The following is a 21257-nucleotide window of genomic DNA, read 5'->3' on the forward strand; positions in this document are numbered from 1 at the left end:
TCTTCTACATTGTGCGTGTGATGGGTCCACCATAGCTGCAAACAGTGGCTGAGTAACAAAGATGCAAACGCCACAAAAATGCCAGCATGAAGTCTCCTGGAGAATGCAAAACATTTTAAGCACCCATCTTTCCTGCCAGAGAACGAACCGTCACAGTACAGATCTGTTTCCACTAACAGCAGTGGGTGAGCGGGGCAGCTACTGAATAAAGCTCAAACTGCTTATGGGGACTCGATCAGTTTATAGCCATCACAAAGAGAACTAAAGAGCTGCTGCTCAAAGTAACCTAATCAGAGTGGTGGTTGCCATGACAGCTGTGGCTCAGGAGGTAAAGTGGGTCCACCAATTTGGAAGGTTAGTGGTTTGACCTTCAGCTCCTAAAGGCTGTATCAAAAAGTGCTTAGTCAAGACACTGAACCCCATAGTGCTCCTGATACATCCACTGGAGCGTGTGGGATAGAAGGTGCTCAAAGACAGGAACCAAAGCTCTGTGTTTGTGAATAAAGGAGAAAAGCAAGAGTATACTTACTGGACAATTTGCTAGGTACAGCTTACTACTACAGGGCTGAACCCCCCTTATGTCTTCAGAGCTGCTTTCATTCTTCACAGAATCAACAAGGTGCTGGAAACGCTCATTAGAGATTCTGGTTCATGTTGACCTGATGGCATCACTCAGTTGCTGCAGATTTGTCAGCTTCTCATCAATGTTGAATATTGCAACTCTTTCCCAGTCTTCAAGTGGTGCAAGTTGTAGCCTCGGTTTCCTGTCAGCTGACCTGGTGTGGTCTTCAGTGCTGTTTTGTGCATTCTTTGGTTATAAAGTGTGCTTGTTCAAGCACACTTTTCTTCTGTCATCAACAAGACATTTTCATCCAGAGAACTGCTGCTTACTGGATATTTTCTGTTTTTACAACCATCCTCTGTAAACCCTAGAAATGACTGCTCTGACCAACACCAACAATCATGCCACATTCAAAGTCACTTAAATCACCTTTTTCCTATCATTCTCATGCTCAGTTTGAACTGCAACAGGTCATCTTGACCATGTCTACACACCTACATGCACTGAGTATGTGACTGGCTGATTAGCTATTTGCACTAACAAGTAGCTGAATAGGTGTACCTAATGAAGTCTGGTTAGTGTAAGTGATATTCCATTTACTGATGCTGGGCATCTCAATGATGTCTCTCTGAAATTTCACACAGTCAACAGAAAAAAAAGCAACATGATTTTCGATGAGTTTTAAAGTTTATTTACCATCAGAAGCAGAAAAATTAATTTTCAAGTCACCAGATGTAGAAATAACCCTGGACAGCGGCAGAAGTATAACTGAGCTGCTGCTGGTATTTCATAAGGCCACAGCTAGCACAGCCGCTGTGCTGTAGCATAAGGCAATTCAGAAACTGCAACTCTACAGAAATGAAAGCAAAGTGAAGGACAGCACATCCTTCACATCGGCACAGGATCAAACAGTAGAGGTAGAAAGATACTGTAGCAGGTAGTGAAAAACTGAAAAGGGGAAGAAAAGAAACTTGGATTCAAACAGGTTCCACCTGAAACTACTCCCTGTTCCTTGTACACAATAATATAATGAACAATAAGCTTGATTTCAGACTCGTGAATCATCGTCTTCAGACAGAACAAGTGAGAGATTTCAGAAACGGGGCTTGCTGAATCAAATATTTCCACCAGAGAATGGGCAATGGTAAATTAGTGTAGAAAATGTATAAATCAAGAAGTACCAGGACAGAAAATAAAATCTCATAGTTAAGCATGTAAAAACTCATTTATAAAAACCTTTAAAGCACCTTTAAATTTAGGAGTAAGGTGTTTCTCTTAATTCTTGCATTGTTGCGTTGCACAGTGCGACACATCTGCAGAGCTCCAGTCATCCTGTAACCTTTGCAGATTTTTGTAAATCACTATATATATATTTTTTAACATTTATAGTTTAACAGTTTGATTACAGAGGCAGCAATTCAGCTCTTGACCTGTTGCCTGGTAGGTCAACACGTTTGCACTCTGCCCTCTCAGCATTTTTAAAACACACGTTCAGCTTGACTTCTTCTGCAAAGGCTCTAAAGCTACTTATTTCAATATGGCCGTACATCTGGAGCTCACAAGTCCTCGTGGACCACCTTGCGGAGAATCCGGAGACGGGACATGACTTCGTCCCAGTCCAGGTAACAACCCTCGAGGTGCCGGAGCCTCTCCGGCCTGCTGATGTAGCTCTTTCGGCCGTGAAGCAGACGCCAGTTATCAAAGGTTATGATGTCACCTGAAATAGAACCACCACCAGAGATCAGATGTGAAGCTGTGGGGCACGTCATTGATCCTAGATTTACTTCAGTACAGACTTTAATTTTCTTATTTGCCCCACCTCGTTCAGAGAGGTCAGAGTTGGCTGCAGAACAGCTTATAATAGCTCACAGGCATCATTATGCTTCAAATAAAATCTGAAACCTCTGACATCGTCTTGGAAACCGCTGGACGACAGTCCTAACTTCCCAAAGCTGGCACTACCACATCAAACAGCACGAGCCAAAGTCTCATTGTGCTGTGGGCAAAATTCAGCAGAAGACAAAAGCAGCTTTAAAGTCAGGTCATCAGGATGGAAGCCTGAGGAATGCTGTCAAAAAGCTGCCTCTCTGCTAACACCATTGTGCCTTTGAGCCCCACTCTGAAGTCCTTTAAGTAAGTTCATCTCCGCTACCTGATGCTGCAGACTCTTAGCACACTGTTTTTTCAGAGGGTGTTGCATTACACTCTGGTCATTTGCTTTTCTCTACAGTAGCGGCACTGACACGTCACATGTCATCGCGACCCTGACGAGGACAAAGCTGTTGTTGCCCAGCGCCGTCCCAGTTCGTTTTCTGTTTAACACAAGCATTATCCTGCAGACTGCGCCCACCTCCATCTCAGCATCCATTTTATTTGCACTCTCTTTCCTCGCACCGCTCACTTATTTTCATTTCGTTCTTCCACTAACACACACTGTTTGGCATACAGGAGCATGGATGTGGGCCTTTTACACACACATTTTCCTATTCTTCTCATTTTTAATGGAAAGAGGTGCACGCTGACCTGGCTCCATCCTATAGGTGACCACGTTCTCCGGTCGGTTCATGATGTCCACGTAGGCCTTCAGTGCTCTGTAGAAGGGTTGGACCTGATGTACGGGCAGGTCCAGCACCGAGTCTCGGGTGGCGTTATTGTAGTTGATCTTCACGACTCGGCCGTCTGCGTCGACGCTGCACCGAGAGGACAAAGCTCAAAGTCAATGGGACTTTTAGAGATGAGACAACCAGTCCATTACCTCATTAGATGCTCCACAAGAATGAATTAGAAAGCATTTCATGATTAGGTATTTTAGTCAGGTATTAAGGAAGCATGCAACTCACTACCAATTCACTGAGTCTAATAGTACAACTAAATTGAATTAGTCAGTTTAATATCTTAGAAGTAACTCCAGCAATTGATTATGAAATTCACTGCAGATCATTTTTCTACTCATTCATCTTTGCTCTCTGCTCCCACCTTATCATTGTGACAGTAGTTACCGCACATTGATTAATTTGACATAAATCCAGCTTTTTTCAGTTACACTTGAACAGACACATGTGACTGAACATCTAATTAGCATACAATTAATACGAAGCTACGCTCTTATGATCTGCACAGTTCATGTGTGAACATAATCACTGTGAACAGCAGATGGCAGTGTCCCATTTCAAATGACAAAAATACACACCTAAGTGTATATAAGTGTACAGAAATGTCACTGTGTAGTTTCTCTAAAAGTCTGAATCTCTGCTTTATATAAAATGAGTAAATGTGTGTGTGTGCCGGGGAAAAAACCTTAACAAAACACAAACTCATGATCTGCCTGATCATCTCCACTTACTCAATGATGCAGTTCTTGGACTGCAGCATGAAGTCGCAGTAATCTGTCCCGGTGTCGGTGAAGTCCACGCGCAGCGAGGTGAGTGTCTGGAAGGCCTCTGGGTCTTCTCTCTGCAGCTGCTCAGCCATGTGGAAGCCGTCCACCACTTCGCTCTCCCCTCCTTCCTCAGCCTGGTTGATGCAATGTAGAAACTGCACCTACGCCAGCCCGACACAGACACACACACATGCTCCACAAATGCTCGTTTTACAACTCTGACAACATAAAAGCCGAACGCAGCCATAACTCAGGAGCGATACCATATCTGTCTGCTGTTATTTCATCTTCCAAACAGAGCGTACAAGTAAGATTTTACTCACTCCAGGTGCAAAGTGTAACGCCGGGTAGTCTGTATGCAGACTGAGCTTTCCTGAAGTGTAGGCTACATTGTTTGCCATGGGTTTGTCCTGGACCTGCCATGTGTGCCTGAGGACAAAGATAACATTCATTAATATACTCCACTTTAATTATTTAACTTTAGCTTTAGAAGATCAGCGACGACAATTAGGCCGCGTGGAGGAAAAAGGACGAGATGAGATGAAGTTCGGAGGGTTCCCTGAGGGGGGAAAGCAGGCAGCTTCACAGAAATGCTCAGCCTGTAGCCTCTTAAGCAGGCACTTCATTGAGATGCAGCAAGAGTCGAGCACTAATGAGGTAAAGTTATCTTCCATGTTCTGTTTGCATGTCTCGTTCGGATGATGCGGGGGTCGTAAAACTGTCTCGTTTCTGTGATGGCAGGCCTTCAGCCTTAGTCTGCAGACTCTTTTACTTCCAGTGGCATGAGCTCATCCGCTGGCAGAGGCAAAGCTTTACGCTCCAAACCTCTGTTCTGACTGAGTGCACCAGGTAATTCCTCTGGCTTAAAAAAAAAAAAAAAAGCTGGAATGCTTTTAGGTTGTTTTCCTCTGTCCTCAAGTAATCAGCACAGCAATAAGTCAAAATGATGAACTCTGGTGTGGTGAAAGGGGCCCCGACGGCCGTTCGCTAAGCTCCTCCATGAAACCGAAATGAATCAAAGCTATGGATTATTCACTATTGGACATATTTCGTTAATGTACCAAAGTCAGAATCTGAGCTCTTCTTTCAGCACAATGTCGAGCTCTTTCTGATTCACTGGAGAAAGACATGCATTTTTTTAAGGGTCTTTTGTATTTAAATTCTTACTAATAACACTCCTGGGCTCTGCTCCAGCTAATATATGATCGGTGGAAAATTCAACAGCTCGGGATTTAGAGGGGAGTCAGATTATTAAACAATGGCTTGGCTGAGGATCACTGGAGCAAAAAGGGAGGAAGATCACAGAGTCTTACCCGTAAAATGTCAGCCTGAGATAGCCAATCCTCTCAGCCAGTCTGGCCACTTGGCCTTGCTCTGCAGGAGCCCCCTTCAGGTAGACCATGCCAACACGACGCAGGGCCAGGAGCCAAGCGAGCGCGGCCTTATCGTCATGGAGGACTTCGTCAAAGTCTGCTGAAGGAATGCGCAGTGTCGAGTCCCAATAATAACGCCCTGAAACGAGGAAGCGGACACGGCAGAAAGTTCACTTCTTATGTACATGTTTATTTCTGGTTTCTGTCTGTCAAGAATTAAAGCTGGTTGTGCGACACAGGAACACGAAGCATTCTACAGCAACAGCCTCTGTGCCATAACAGCTCCGTTACACAAACAAATGCTGTACAGCGAGGGCAGGAGTGCTCTGCAGCAAAGCATTTTATCAGATGTTACACTCTTGTCTTGTCCTTCTTTGTCAGCGTGCTGGTATAAACCCGAGTTGGCTTCTAGCTGACTGAGAGACTGCAGGTTGCGCAGACAGTTTTATATAACCTGTAGATATTTGGAGGTCTTTGCACTCTCTGAAGGAGGTCAAGCCAATAAACTGGGTGGCAAGGGCCCACACCACAAAACGTTCTGAGCTGCGTGCCCCCCAAGGTGGATCCTCAGGTGGTTGAACCAGTCCCTGCAAGTCATCTCACTTCTTTCCTCCGAGCTCTTCTCCTCCTCCGCCGCCCTCCTCCAATAAAAGGCGTAAAAATTCAAAGAATTAATCTGAGCCTGTTGACTTCAGCTGATGGAAAAAGACTAGAATCAGCCAGATGTGCAGCTGCAATCAGATATAGGGCACATCTGCTCTCTCAGACTTTCCATCAGCACACATTTGACCTTCCAACCCCCCCCCCATCCTCTTCTCATCCTGGTATGCTGCAGGTGAAGGAAGTCAAGTCAACATGGAAATATGACCACACACACTTTTTATTATCAAATGAAACACAATGAGTAGTTGGATTTCCTTTGTTTAAAAAACAACAACAATATTAAGTAGCAGCTAACAGTATGACTAATGTGATGTTTGTTTTATTGCAAAAAAGGAAACAATTCATTTAAAGTCCATTACTGCCCCCTGCTTATTAGTTCCAATTAAATCTATAAACGCTGCAGCTCTCCACTGCATGCCATCGTGTGTGCGCTTGAAGAAGAATAGCTTGCTGAGAAAAATCAGCACGTCTCCATCAGACAGACAGAAGTGGGGAGAAAACCCCCCCAAAATCCTCCCACTGCTCTCCACCCAACTGGCTCGACTTCTTTTTCCATGCAGCCTCCCTCCAGTGACTTCCAAAGAAACAGCTGCTAAATGCATTTGTGGGGGGAGGAGGAAGAGGAAGGTTTAAACTGAGGAGATTTTGTACCTGTCTGATGTTTGTGGCTCCTTTTCATGTCTTTTTTTCCTTTGTCCACCGACTTCCAAACAACTTTCCAAATGGCTGCATCATAAGCAGATTACAAGGCTAAGGCTTGCAGGAGATGGACACACAGGGCGAGCGCGCTGAACCTAATGCATAATTTATCATCATCTAAAGTGTTTCAAACCGCAAAACAAAATGCGACTGTTTGCTCTGAAGGCCACAAAGATTTAGAGGTACGACAAAAAGACTTTAACTGGTGATGCGGAGTATCAGAGCCGCTGAGGCAGAGATGCAGCATCAGTCAGAAACACAGCGATCATGACTTGCAGACCTCCCTCCAGGCTGTTGTCACAAACAATCAGTTTCTGGCTGCACAATTCAAAGGGTCAGGAACCTGCTGCTTGTTAAAACTTGTCAAGAGGGCGGTGGGCAACAGAGATGGGGAACGAGAAACTGGGGCAAAGGTCAAGCCCCAGTGTTACAATTACTCTTGTGAAACTGGAACTGTCTTGTACAGGCATTGCAGCGTTTCAGCTCTGCAGTTTAGGGTGTCACTCGTGACAAAGGGGCTACAGTGTTAGCTGCAGTGTGCGTATACATCAGCTGAGCAGTCCTGGCTCTAGTTCAGCTCCAACCTCATTGTGGAAACGCATCACGTTCGCCGCTATCAGGGGAATTCACAGCGTGGCTGCTGGGTTGAACAAAAGACGAGAACTTTGCAGAGTATCTGCTTTCTAATCAAGTAATCAGCACCTAACATTAGCTTGTTTTTAACCGGCAAGGCTAATCACAAATCTTGCATGGGAGGAATCATAAAGGAGGATCTTCCCCCGTCACACTGATCACACATTATGAAACAAAATAAGTTTTTTTTCACCCGAACAGCTTTTGCTAACCTGTTTCTCTGCAGCTGCTGTTACACTCACAGTGCAGTTCTATTCAAAAGATATTCTTTGATTTAAAGCTGCTTCTCTGCATCAACAATGGATTAAAAGCAGCATGTGAATATGAACGATGGCAGACAATTTTCAGTCGTCAGCTTGCCTCAGCTTATTGGAGCCTCTCCTTTTCACTGCTCTCGTAGCTTGTTTTCCCAAGCAGCTGGAAGTGGGTTTTTGGCAATAAAACACCAGGTTTTTTTCTACCTGTTCTGCACTTAACAGTTAAAAAACACAGCTGCCAAGATGCTGGTGAACACTGAGGAGTGCTGGTAGCTAAAGAGACAGATTTGTAGGAGGTGGGGGTGACCAAAATCAAATCTTAGTGAAGTGAATGCTGTAGTTCTATTAATAAAGTGAACACAAGCTCAGTGTCCTGCAGCAGTAAGCCTGGGCAGATCAAGTCCAGTAGACAATATTCTTGTCCTATAAGTACAAACCACTCAAAGCTCTTAATCACCAAACTTTTTTGAGTATTCTTTTGGAAAAGCATCCACACAGGCAATAAGAACCATCACTCTCTTTTGCATAGTTTCCAGCTGTGGTTACCGGTGGTCTGGTGTCAGAATTAGCATGTGTGTGTTTTTTAAATATCAGTATGCAAAAGAAAAAAATAATAAAACAGAGCAGAGCAGTGTCAAACTGAGGCAGCCTCGAGTCTGCACTGTGTTCATTTGTGTAAAATCACTGTGGGTTTCACACACAGGACTGTGCTGCCATGTGCTTGAAGGGACACCCTCCGACAGCCTGACAAGATATGTGCATAATCCCCTCCACTGTGCCCCCCCCCCGTCCTGGTCTGCTACAGTGGCTTTTCCAGATGAGGAAACCTGAAGCCGTGGTTCCCGTGGTTGTCAGGCAGCTCATGGCAGTTTGGCTCTACTCTCGCTGGGCTGTGTGATTTAAGCTCGCAGGCCCAGGGTCGCTCTCCTCTGCAACTGGGAGCGCCTTCAAAGCTCTACTTGAATCACTGCAGTTATCCAGAGCTTTTGTTTTGACTTAGTTAAGTTTTATCACATAGCTCAGATCAGCTCACTTCAATGGTCCGTCTGTGGAATGCACAGTGGAGGGTGCATGGCCAGATGGGCATAAACAATCTATTTTTTAAGGAAGAGCAGTCTTTAGGAAATTCATTTCAAACTGCTGTTTATACTGAAAGCAGATTTTAGAAGTTTTACTGAATATAGATATATGCAATCTCCTTTGTTTTTGTTTTTTTAAAAGTGGAAAAATGACCCCTCTATCTGTACCTTTTATTTGATTTTAGTGATGCATCGATATAAACTATGGTGGAATCCATTGTGCTCTTATTGGTTAAAGATCTACAATCAGTCAAATCAGTTTTGTTTTAGTTTTTTTGTCCCAGTAGATTTTGCTTTGTCTCTCTACGAAGGACTAAAAGAAGCTTTTCATGTAAAGAAGAAAGAGCAGAAACGGTCACTACGGGCTTTTATCAATGTTTTAAACTATTTAATGTTCCAATGTAATCCTTTTCTAAGAAGACACCTGGAAAGAAATGTGCAGTCATATTCTACTCAACAATTACCAAGCACATTTGCATTTTCCTAGCATATGTGTGTGCGTTTATCAATGGCACTGCAAGACCATCACGCCACCTTTCCACTAGTGCAACAAACACACCTTTATTAATGAAACAGACGCGGATTACGGAGCAGCCAACTTGTGCATTACCACTTTGGAAGACACAGTGTGAGCAGTGTTTTCTCACCGAGGAGCAGCAGTCCCCTCCGCACGCTAATCCAAACTTTCTCCATCTGCAAATTTAGTTTCCCGAAACTCAACTGAACACTGTGCTAGTTTGTCAAAATCATGTCTTTTTTTGGAAACTTATACGCAACTCTTTCAGCATTATTTCAAGTGCCAAGCGGGACGCCCGCCTTGCCAAAGAAATGAAAAATCCAATCATTATAGCCATTAAGCTTCCCGTGGAGTCTGATGCAAAGGTGTTGAAATTTCAAATGAGATGACAAAGAAAAGGGATTTAACCCAAATATAACTGATCTGTGAGGAATTATAGGAATACACCGTGAGAAATAAACTGTGTTGCAGGTGAAAAATGGTGAAATCTGTTGAAAGGGGGCCAATTTTGAGGTCGCTTGAAAGAGACACCTGATATATGAAAGGCTTGGTGAACCAATCGTATTTCTGACAAGTCTGGAGTGCTAAACCCCTCAAGACTCCATTATTGCAGAGTACACAGTAAATTAATAAAAGCCATTTATGACAAATTAAAAACACCCAAAGTTAAAGTATACACCAGTTTCTCATGTCAGGTTGGTAATACAGCCTGTGAGAGCGCATGTGTTTGGAAAGTTGGTTTTGCTGAAACTGTAAACGGCGCGTGAAGTGATGATCCAGTTTGGAAGAACGTACGCGTTTTTCCGCTGTTGGACTTCCACGGCTGTTTCCAGGGAAGCCGCTCGGTCGACTGATGATTGGTGACACAGAAGGCTAAACTCAGACCAGATGGCAAAGGGGAAAAACATCATTGAAACTGGGAACTGACAAATCAGCTGCTATTTGGCTAAGCTATGAAATCCATCAGCAGACTTAATGAATAAAAATCCACCAGTCAGTCAGTACGTTTACGATATATGTCCAATTCAAATGGAACACTAATTGATTTATAATGTAATTATTCAAAGCAGGAAATTAGGGCAAAAAAGACATTTTTAATGCTATGGAGAGCAAAGAAAACTGACACATTTTCTCTTTAGAAGGGAAAAGGATAACTGAAAAAGCCAACCAGGCAAAAGTTAATCGAAAAAACAAACAAACAAAAACATGTATCTGTATACAGGACATGGGTGCCAACACATATGTGTGCAAACTGCATATATTTAGACATTTTTATCAATGTATCTCCCAGAAAGAGAAACTGAACCTGAACTTCTGGACTTTATGGCTGCACTGATGCAAAAATGATCATTTCCACGATACCTTTGGACAGTTTCATTTTAGCCTGGGATTCTCTAGTTAGTGGAATCGGTACAAAATGGAGCAGCAACGGATTTCAATTTGACAAGACGACATTACAGTTTGTCAAGTCTGTTAGGGAGTATCTCTGTGGATGTTTTTAAAATGTATTAGCAAGTACTATGAAAGTGTCACAGTCTGGTGCAGTACGTACTGTAGGGAAATATTTCCCCCTTTTTCTGTTTAGGTCAGCTTTTTGTCAGACTTTTGACAGCAGAAATACTTTTTTGGCTGTGATAAGTTACTAGGAAGTTTTTTTGGCAGGCCAGAGAAAGGACAGCTGTAAAAGCGAAAAGAAACCTCAGTGCTTTTTCAAAATTAAAAAAAAGAAAGTCCAGTATACTACTTCATGTATTGCTTCAGATTTTAAACACACTTTGTGTTTCATTTTTATCTAAACTGATCAACAGCAGCAGTATTGAGTAATGCATGTGTTGAAGGAGCAAAACCCAAAGAATGACTATGGAAAGAAAACGCCGTGCAACTGAAGAAAAATTGCAAAATGATTGTAAAATAAACCCTGCTCTTTTATCAAATATGATTAACAACAAACCAGAGGACCAACGATTACTGTAAACACAGGTATAAATCTTTTGTTGTGACTTTGCCATCTATCAGTGAAGTACTGTTTTGATATTCAAAATCACTCTGAATGTGAATGGATGTGCTTCAAAGAAGAAAGTGCGCTTTTACTAATAAAACCTGATCCTGATATTCTGCGAAATCGCATTTAAAGACTCAACTTGTTCCAAGAGTAACGACATGCCATTATGCCCCAGTTGAGGATGAACAGTTGGCTAAATTAGAGAATACTCATAACTGCAATTTAGAAAAAGAAGAGACTACATATGTGAAGTGGTGGATAAGTGTGAGGAAAAAAGCTCAAAGCCACGTATTCGGGCTTATTTTTACTTTTTTAAAAACCCCACTTAACCTTTTTAATTTCTGCCTTTTAAATACCAGTGACATAAAATTAGTCATGAAATCAACCCCGGCTAAATAAACATGACAAGCACCAAGTGGGAGGCCCGAGATGATTACATGGCTCAAATACTGAAAGCATCTGGCAGGCTTTAAGTAAATCACTGACAGATTTATTATGAAAGGAAGACTCATTGCAGATAAGGATGTGAGTGACATATGCTTTTAGTGTTCCCGAGAGCACTGCGACATCGTCACTCTCCTTTAAACGATGTAAAGGGTTCATAGTGCCAGCAAAATAATGGCATGAGTGTATTCCAAAGGTCCCGAACATATCTACAAAGGAGATGTAAATACTCGATCCACACAGAATAGCTAAGTCTATTAAATGCGTCATTCCGTGCCGACTGTGCGTTGAGCTTAGTATCTGCGCATGCCAACACATCTGCTGTAATATTTTCTAATATGTATGAGCAGGAATGATTTCACAGCTATGTTTATTTACAGCAGCATTTCTAACGCAACAGACTTGAACTAACAACACTTATTTAAACTTGTAATGCTGCAATAAAGCATAAAATCTCAAATCCAGTTGGTACTTCCTGTCCAGGCTTTGCTCAAGGAATAATCCTGATCGGGAAAGCAGTGGATCGAACAACAAGAAAGCACTGACGTTCATAGATCACCCTCCGGGGCGATCGTGGCTCAAGAGTTGGGAGTTCGCCATGTAATCGGAAGGTTGCCGGTTCGAGCCTCGGCTTGGACAGTCTCGGTCGTTGTGTCCTTGGGCAAGACACTTCACCCGTTGCCTACTGGTGGTGGTCAGAGGGCCCGGTGGCGCCAGTGTCCGGCAGCCTCGCCTCTGTCAGTGCGCCCCAGGGTGGCTGTGGCTACAATGTAGCTTGCCATCACCAGTGGGTGAATGGGTGGATGACTGGATGTGTAAAGCGCTTTGGGGTCCTTTGGGACTAGTAAAGTGCTATACAAATACAGACCATTTACCATAGATCTGCATCACACATCAAAGCTTGTACTTGTGGTGGACTCTTGGTCATTATATCAAATCTCAATTTTAGATAAGTTCTTTCTAAATATCAAGTAATCAAACAATTTCTGCACAAATGCAGTAAAACATGAGAGCATATAAGGCACTAAGAAGCACAACAGTTTAAAATAAAAAGTTACAGTGGAGTTGGTAAGAAATCCCCACTCGCAGAAACCGAGCAGCGCGAGTTTAAATCTGTGGTCGCACGTTATCTGCAGGCTCAGGGATTCGTTTGTTCCGACAGGAAGGAAATACGACGGTGAGCTTGTATTTGCTAAGAACATGCTGCTGTGTTCTTGACCCTCAGTCTGAATCCATTTTCCATATGGTACAGACAGACAGGGGTCTGCGTGAGACTCGGTTACACTGACGTCAGCTTTTTTTTTTTCTTAAACACAGCCCACTTCCTTACAGCGTTTCACATTAGCTTCGATTTTTACTGAGTGTGTTTATCAGGATAATAAATTTGAAATTCTGACATATTACAGACCTATCTAATATATTTAAGTTTATACATTTTTGGAAACTGACACAATCTTTGTTATTTTATTTTTTCCAGGTAAAGTTATGAAGAATACGGGCTTAACGTGCAGACTCACCTGGACTTCCACAACAAAAACAGCACTGGTAGATGATCACAGAATCATTTCCATCGTAAAGATAAAATTTTACCGAAGTCAGCCAAGGAATTCTGTTTAAAACCAAAAGTCAGCCCAGCTCTGGAACAGCATTCTTTGGACAGATGAGACAGATCAGTCTGTACCAGAACAAGGAGAAGGGAAAAGTACGGAGGAGGCTTGGAAAGGCTCATGATCCGATGCATACAACATTCCCTGTGAAATATGGCGGATGCAGTGCGACACATGGTTAAGCACTTTGTCCCTGCTGTAGACAAAACAAAAGGCAAATAAAGGCATTCTTCTTCTTCATCTGTATCACTGAATAACTGTCCCTGATTGATGTCTAATAGCATTTCACCAATAGCTTTCTGGTGAGCTACACACTTGTGAGTTGAAAGGCACAAATAGTAAAAGAAAGCAAGAAAAAAGCCCTACTTTAGACAAAAAGTGAAGTTTTAAAACATGATGAATAAAAACCCCAAAGCTCAAATTATCACATTGACCTCACTGCGTCTCAAGTGTGCTACACTTTCGCTTTCACAAGCCCGCTTGGCCCTGTAAAATCGAGGAGCGCTGCATGAAAAAGCACACAGAAATTCAAACGGTGGGCTTCACTTTAGCCACAAACAAGTAAGTGAGTGAGAATACGAGAAAAAAACTCAGAGGTGAACGCTGTGCATCATCCATCTTTTGAGAATGTAGACCTTTCCGGTATTTTTCAGTTCGAGGAATTTCATGCTGGCGCTCAGGAGGAAATAATTAAACCCAGTGAGTGCGTGTGTGTGTGTGTGTACGTCATCTTTTATTGTGTTTTGATGCATGATCTTAGCAGCGCCTTCCAGGAGTGCTCCTGGCTCTGAGCTGAGCGCTTCTGAAAAAAAAACAAACCCTAAACAACAAAATGACTGTCTGTAAATTGCTATGAGGGCGATCCACTTACACCTCCACATGAATAGAGGAGTCCTGCAACACAAGACACACACGTACAGACCCTTAATCAGTCTGGAACAGAGCAGGAGCCGCTCAGCCCTGTGGGTCCTTCAGGACCACGTGTGTGTACACAAACCAACTACAGTCCATCCCCCGCTCCACTGAAGTGCTGCTACCTTGTTCCACAGCTGAACTTTCTCCTCTGCTTGTCTGGCAGACTGTAAAGCGTCCTGGGCCATTGTAAATGTACTGTAAAATGAGTTTTCTTCTAGTCTTTAGAAAAAAAAGCATTTCCTTAGAAACCCTGTAATGTTACAAAGCGAAAAAAAACAAACAAAAGTTTAAATCGGGGGCATCTTTTTGTTCCCTGGGAAAAGCTTAGCTTGGAATTTACACAAATTTTCATTTTAGCAGCTACACAGTCAAGCGGCGCTCACAGTGACTGTATTCACGTCGCATGCCAAGTGTTATTACATTTTCTACTACACATTCATTCAAATATATTTCCCTGCAGATAAACCCGTCTAGTTCAGACACACTATTGTCAGATAAAAACCGATTGGAAAACACTTTAAACTAAAAAGCGACGATGGAACAAAAACAACAACTACATGAAGTATGAAATACCAGTCTGCAATTGTTCTAACTCTACAGTAATCCCAGCAAGAAATTTATTTCAACTGAGCAACCTTGACAGTCTCATTAACAGACTACAGGGATACACACAAGCAGCTTCCAAATATAATTGTGACACAGTGGAATAGGCCTAGAGAAATTACTCAGTTTATGTCCAACAGCGCTAAAGCAGAAAATGTTTCATTTACACCGTCCACACAGGAGGATACATAATTACCCACTTCCAACGTGCCTGCGTTGAAAGACGAAAATTAAATCATCTTGTATTTTGCAGTAAATTACTGTGAATGCATTACTCAGAGTTTGATACGAACTCATCGCTGACTAAACTTTTCTGTGTTGGACAAAAAAAGAAAAAAGAAGTCAAAGTAATCACCGTGTGCTGAAATAAAACCGGCTGCACTTAACTTCTATTCTTCCCGTTCGGACTGTGAGTTGCATCTAATGTGAAATATGAGGTTCTGTGGTCACAGTATGGAAAATGTGATCTGTGACGAGCTTCGTTGGACTTGCTGGTTTACCGTTTACGTGCAAGCTGGGAACACCTGCTGCTCGGCAAGCTGATAAATTGCCGTTTTCAGATACCGCTTTGAAAATGCAGTTATTCATGACAGTGTTTGTTCATCCTGTTAATTTTGAGACAGCTGCGGCGTGATTTATGGCCTCCTTTAAAGATAATCTATTTTACCATTACATCAACAATAATTAGAAAGTAATCACTGGTTTAAGACTACAGCAGCCCCAATAACGGCGGCCCTTTTTGTCACCAATTTAATGGATTCATTTTGTGGCCTTCTCAGTTAAACTCCACATAAGTAAATACAATACAGTAGAAGATAAAAAAAAGAGTAAATTCTACTTTACAAGAACAGCACAAACTAAAGCAGAGATATTAAATGAAACTCCCCAAAAAATTTTGCACACACTGTTGCAATCTGATAATACCTTCTACCTTCGTTCAGGTGACAAAGCTTAGCCCATGATGAAACACATGCAATTCAAAAGATCACAGCACAGCTCGGCACAGGAAATCCTGGATAGAGGGCGAGGCCGCTGCTCCTATCAAGTACATGACATCCTAAAAGTACAGACTTTAAATTGAGTGAAAATTATGAAAGCTGGACTCACTATTGAGGAAAAGCTTTTCCTGCATTGCCTGTCGGGCAGCAGGAGAGAAGCAGCGTTTCTTCAGCCACTCTGCATCAAAGACACTGATGTGCTGGTCGGGCCATACGATGGAGACCTGTGGAGAGATGAAAGCTTATTGAACTGGTTTGTCAAAGTGTTTTGAGGCTCTTTTTCTTTTTAAGTGTTCACCTAATATTTTGTAGTGATTGCTAATCAACTGAAGTAAAGTTTGTGTCAAATGAACAATCCATGACTTGTTTATTTAGAGGGTATTGTCTTTTTAGTAACATATGACTAGGATAGAAAAAAAGATGGGTCTGCCTTTTGAACACTGATCTTTGAAGGCGGTTTTTTTTTTGCTTCATAAGGTTAAAAAAAACCCCCAAAACTTACTCCCTTCTTTCCAAATACCTGTGGAGGCTTTTAGCCAATCCAACCACGTCCTCAAGCCTTTTGGTATTTTTAAAGACACATGTTTGCTATGATGCATAATGACTATCCAGTAAATCTTGGCACAGGAAACAGGATGCACACGGTAGCTTGGCAGTGTTGTCACGTCAAAGGAATCTGTTTATAGCCGTGTCCTACTTCAGGGCCTGGATCCTCTGAAGGACACAGTTCACTGGGGAGATTTCTTTGGAGGACTTAAAGGTCAGGCTGAATGCGCCAAAATTAGACTGTCTGACCTCATCGACCTGAGGAGGTCGATGAGGTCAGACAGTCTAATTTTCATCACCAGGCAGTTTCTCAGTAACAATAAGCAAAGTGTAAATGTCATTCCCGAACTGGAACAAGTTTCATGAAACCAAGTATAATGAGATGCGTTTAAAATTTTAAACACGACAACGACACAAACGCACCCAAACAAACTTCTTAAAACAGAGCAACGAGAATAGAGTTGTGGAGATGTCATGTTTGAATCTTTGTAAAACATTTGAAATATCAGTTCTTCTGCTGAATTCATGTTTAATTATTTGTTTGGCCTGAAAACATCAGATAAAAGCAAGTAATCACTATATATTTTCCAGGGCCTAAGGTGACACCACTTTTCCCCTAAAGAACAGTCAAAATTAGAATCCCTGCCTAGTGTCTGTACGCCCAGCAAACTAGCCAAGGTGCAGCTTTCATGCACATCTGTGCTGACTCGTGATGTATGCAGTAAAGGCTAAAGGAACTTAACATTTTAAGTATCACACCAACCTGAAATCTAATCACATCTCCTCCTTCTGTTTCCGAGTTAATGTTCTGAATAATGGGCAAGAACGTGCAGAACATCATAATATCAGTTAAGTTGACCTTTTATCCTGTTTGATATTTGGTGAAAAGATCTTACGCTATGGCCAAAAAATAAAGAAAGAAAGAAAGAAATTGTGAGATAACACCAGTGACCTTTGACCACCAAAATCTAATCAGTTCATCCTTGAGTTTAAGTGAGGTTTTGGATATTATTTTGGATACTGATTAACTTAAAAGAGGACCGACTCATCTGCTGTTGATCTTACAGGTGAAAGTTATAAGGAGCGCAAAAGAAGTGGTATTTCAAAATAATGTGCAAGTACAACTACATGACTGGAGAGAAATTACTGTTGAACCAGAGAGTAGCTCTGGAAATCCACAGGCAGCCAACTTGGGTCATAATTTAAACTTTTATCCTTTTCTCTAAACATAAAACATCCATCTTGTGTGTCTGTGTGGAACTCTGAAAACCACAAGCCAAGTTTGGCAGCAGCCCACCTTGTTGTCATTGGTGACCTCCACAACATCTACTCCTGTGTGGATATCGAGATCGGCCAGCAAGAGCGTTCGGGCTTGAGCAGATTGCAGGGTACACAGTGGACACTGGCAGTTGTCTCTCAGCCAGGTGAATGGGTACAGACTGTGGCCTCCATCCTCCCACTCCACCTCCATCTGCCTGTCATCGTCCAGAGCTCGGACATGCCTCACTAGGTGGCGAGAGACAGGAAGGGAGGCTGACTCCAGTGTGTGCCGCCCACGAAGATGTAATGAAATCAGGCAAGGAAGTAGAGGAGCAGCGGTTGGCCTCGGCCTACGACAAGCCCTCAGAGCCTGGCGGGTCAGAGAGGTGCTCCTCTGCAGAGCAGGCAGGGCCGAACGTGCAACAGTGCTCATCCACATTTCTGAAGGGTTTTGCCCCCGGCAGCTTTATCGCCAGATTGGAAAGGGCTAACACTCTGCAGAGAAAAAGTTAGTGACTTTAGACAATATTAAAAAGCAAGATTTTTTTTTTCTCGTTTCTGTGCAGCTTTTGGAAATGTGGTTTGTTGCTATGCTACACTCTGCTGACTGTGTGTTGATAAGACAAAGCTGCAGTTTAGAAACCACACAATTTTTCTTTTGACCGAAATGCTGAACAGTTTGCATGCACAAGACACATTAGCAATCTGAAATTGAATATGATGATGATATTCACATATTAACCTTCACCGTTTCATCGGTGATGTGCCGATACAATACAGATACCGTTAAGCTATTTATGTAGGGAGAGCAGCTCGTTATGATTTATGAGATAAACAATCATTAATTTTGAAATTCTTTTAAGATTTCATTGACCAGTAAATAACTGTGATTTGTATTTTCCACAGTAATGAGTTAATACAACAAAACACAGCTTTCAGCTTTTCATGTATTTTAAATTTGGGTTTAAACTGTCTTTAAAGCACTCTGGGTCAGCTTCTGTTGTTTAAACATGTTATAGGCTATAAACAAAACAGACAACAAGGTTTAGACATTTTTCATTTAAAAAAATGATTTAGACAATGACAATTCAGTGGGTTACATACTGAACTTGGATGGAAACAAAGTATCAATGCTATTGTGTTAGTATCAATCTGATACCAATACCAGCTTTGGTATCGATACTATCGATATTTGGCCTGATCCGCCCACCTCTAATGTCTGACCACCAACCACAAAAAAACGACTGGAGACGGCAAACTCACAGTTGGGAACCTATAAGTGTGAAATGTTCGGAATGTGCTTAAAAAAAGAAAAGACAGCTGGGTAATTTTGCCACCCAACTAACTAATGCATCATTCCACTTTCACAGATTCAAACAATAGCTGTAAAACATTTCGTGGGTGTAACTGTCTGTGCTGAACAGGGTTAGGTTTAGCCCTTTGATTCGTACCCCCCTCATTTGACAGCTGTGGGTGCTTGTTTTGTTACAATTTATTTATATATAACTCAGTGCGAGATTAGCTTCTATTTCTTTAATACTGCTGACTTCAAGCTTCCCGATTCTACTGTTGTTGAACAGGGCTGTGGCACTGACAGCTGGTTTTGATAAGCATACAACATACATTGACTGAATCAGAAATGAGTTGGTGACAGAGTGACTTATCCTCGGTCTAACTCCGTAAGGTCTAAAATGACAGCATTTGGCCGGTAGCCGCTGGGTTTGAAGAACGAGCTAACCCTCGACTGTTAGCAGGCTAGTTTCTGTCAACGCACTCGTTCATCCGGTACAGCGACATCCTGAATTCAGCTTCAAAGCTAATAGCGAGACTAAACAGTGGAGCCGCTTACCCAGCAGGACTCCTGTGTCAAGTTTGTGTATTAAAGTGGCAGGAAGAAGAAAAAAAAAAAAGTCCGCCTTTTCGCCATCAACAGAATTTACCTGGATCAATTAGATGACGGTCGGTGTGTTGTTCCCACGAGCACTGCGGACGTCACAACACAACCGCCGGGTGTCAGCGTGCGAGAGAAAGTAGGTGAAAGGTTGATCGGCGGCAGCATTGAACAGGATGACACAAACAATACACGCGCGTGAACTTTGCTCTGCTTTCTTATCCCAGCCATAATACAGTCACGATACAATCTGATAAGGACAGGGTGGATGTGTTTTCTAGAAACAGTAGTAGCAAAGTACAGTAGACACAAGCTACACAGCTACCAGTTAATCTAACACCATTATTTTCATTCTAATAGTAGGTGGGTCACAGTTTCAGTGTGATAAGCGCCTTTGGGTGGTTGGGGGCAAACATGTGCGCGTTTTGGAGGTCCACTAGGTTATCATTGCATGTTATCCGCAGGTGTAATTACGAAAATGAATTACAGTCCCATTTGTTTGGTGTACCGCATCCAATCCAGTTAGCTAACATACAAAGAGCCATAATAAAAGTTATTAATTATATCTGTGTTTACCCTGCAGTCAAATATTAAAAGATAAAGACCCTATAATAACACAGAAAAAACTCCAACAGTCAGACAACTCCCTATGAACAAACACTTTGGCAACAGTGGGAAGGAAAAACTCCCTTTTAATAGGAAGAAACCTCCACAGAACCAGGCTCAGGGAGGGGAAGACATCTGGTATGACCGACTGAGGGTGAGGGAAGAAAGACAGCACAAAAGACATGCCGTGGAAGAGATGCCTGGGTATAATAACAACTGATGATTAAATGTAGAGTGGTGTATAAACACACAGTCAATGAAAAAGGTGAGTAAAGAAGAAACACTCAGTGCACTTTAAGCTCTGCCTCCCATTCTACTATTACGTATCCTAGGTACCCACAAGTAAACCAGAACTCTGGAAGCGAAGTGCTCTATTGGGGTGATATGATACTATGATGTCTTTAAGATAAAATGGGGCCTTGTATGTGATAAGAGTTCAAATTTGATTCTGGATTTAACAGGAAGCCAATATGTGTGAAATATGCCCTCTCTGCCTAAAGCTCATTGGTTTGAGACAAATGCTGGGAACAGCGTTGTTTGTTTAACTTGGGAACGAAACTTAAAGGAGCACTTGAAGAAAAATGGCCAGTGCCACAATCCCCCATTTTAAAGTAAATGAGGCAGATCTGCACCAGCATTTAGACCTTTCACTTTCAGCTTTTCATGTATTTTAAAACGGGGTTTTTTGGAGACCTGGAATGAGAATGTGCCTGTCTTTAAAGCACTGTGGGTCAGCTTCTGCTTTTAAATGTGGTATTGGTTATAATTAAAATAGACGTGACAGTCAACACAATAAGGTTCAGACATTTTTCATGGTGACTCACTGAGGTATATTTTTTCATTTCCCAAAAAAATTGAATAAAATAAATAACACAATTCAGTGGGCTTCATACAGAACCTTAACGGTTATAAACAAAGTGTTGATTATATTGTGCTACTATTAGGCAGATACCAGGCCTGCACTTTACAGTATGAAGGACCCTAAAAATGACTGCTGTAAATCAAATTCTGCTGAAAAATTACAACACATTTCCTTTCATAAATCTCATCTGCCTCTACTGCTTGTCAACAAATTTCAGTCTGAACCATGTTAGCTTGATGGTAGCACATAAGAAAAAAGTCCTGTAATCCCCAGTCTCCTGAGGAGTAAGAAATGAGTACAAAAGTTGATGGGAAGCCATCCAATATCTGCTATGTATTTATACTTCAGTCTAGAGAAAAGT

General features: G+C 42.1%; 1 protein-coding gene across 1 annotated transcript; it reads right to left on the reverse strand.

Moving 5' to 3' along the window:
* Window positions 1–1230: 1230 nt before the first annotated feature.
* bbox1 (butyrobetaine (gamma), 2-oxoglutarate dioxygenase (gamma-butyrobetaine hydroxylase) 1) lies at window positions 1231–19562 on the reverse strand. Its single transcript, XM_084948735.1, has 8 exons — window positions 19478–19562; window positions 17575–18032; window positions 15841–15955; window positions 5255–5453; window positions 4265–4370; window positions 3906–4102; window positions 3086–3252; window positions 1231–2279 (listed from the first exon to the last, which is right to left on the reverse strand). The coding sequence occupies exons 2-8, from the start codon at window positions 17974–17976 to the stop codon at window positions 2119–2121; spliced, it is 1347 nt and encodes a 448-aa protein (XP_084804861.1). The 5' UTR covers window positions 17977–18032; window positions 19478–19562; the 3' UTR covers window positions 1231–2118.
* Between the last annotated feature and the right edge of the window lie 1695 nt (window positions 19563–21257).

The sequence above is a fragment of the Perissodus microlepis genome, chromosome 1 (genome assembly GCF_051167445.1).
Source record: "Perissodus microlepis isolate ML-2025 ecotype Zambia chromosome 1, ASM5116744v1, whole genome shotgun sequence".
Lineage (NCBI taxonomy): Eukaryota > Metazoa > Chordata > Actinopteri > Cichliformes > Cichlidae > Perissodus > Perissodus microlepis.

Excerpts from the sequence above, each read along its gene's own strand:
- bbox1 (XM_084948735.1), bottom strand. The coding sequence starts at position 17,976 with ATGTGGATGAGCACTGTTGCACGTTCGGCCCTGCCTGCTCTGCAGAGG. Across the intron at positions 15,956-17,574 it reads AGGTCACCAATGACAACAAG|GTCTCCATCGTATGGCCCGA; the intron begins GTGGGCTGCTGC and ends ATCTCTCCACAG. Across the intron at positions 2,280-3,085 it reads CACCTATAGGATGGAGCCAG|GTGACATCATAACCTTTGAT; the intron begins GTCAGCGTGCAC and ends GTTCTATTTCAG.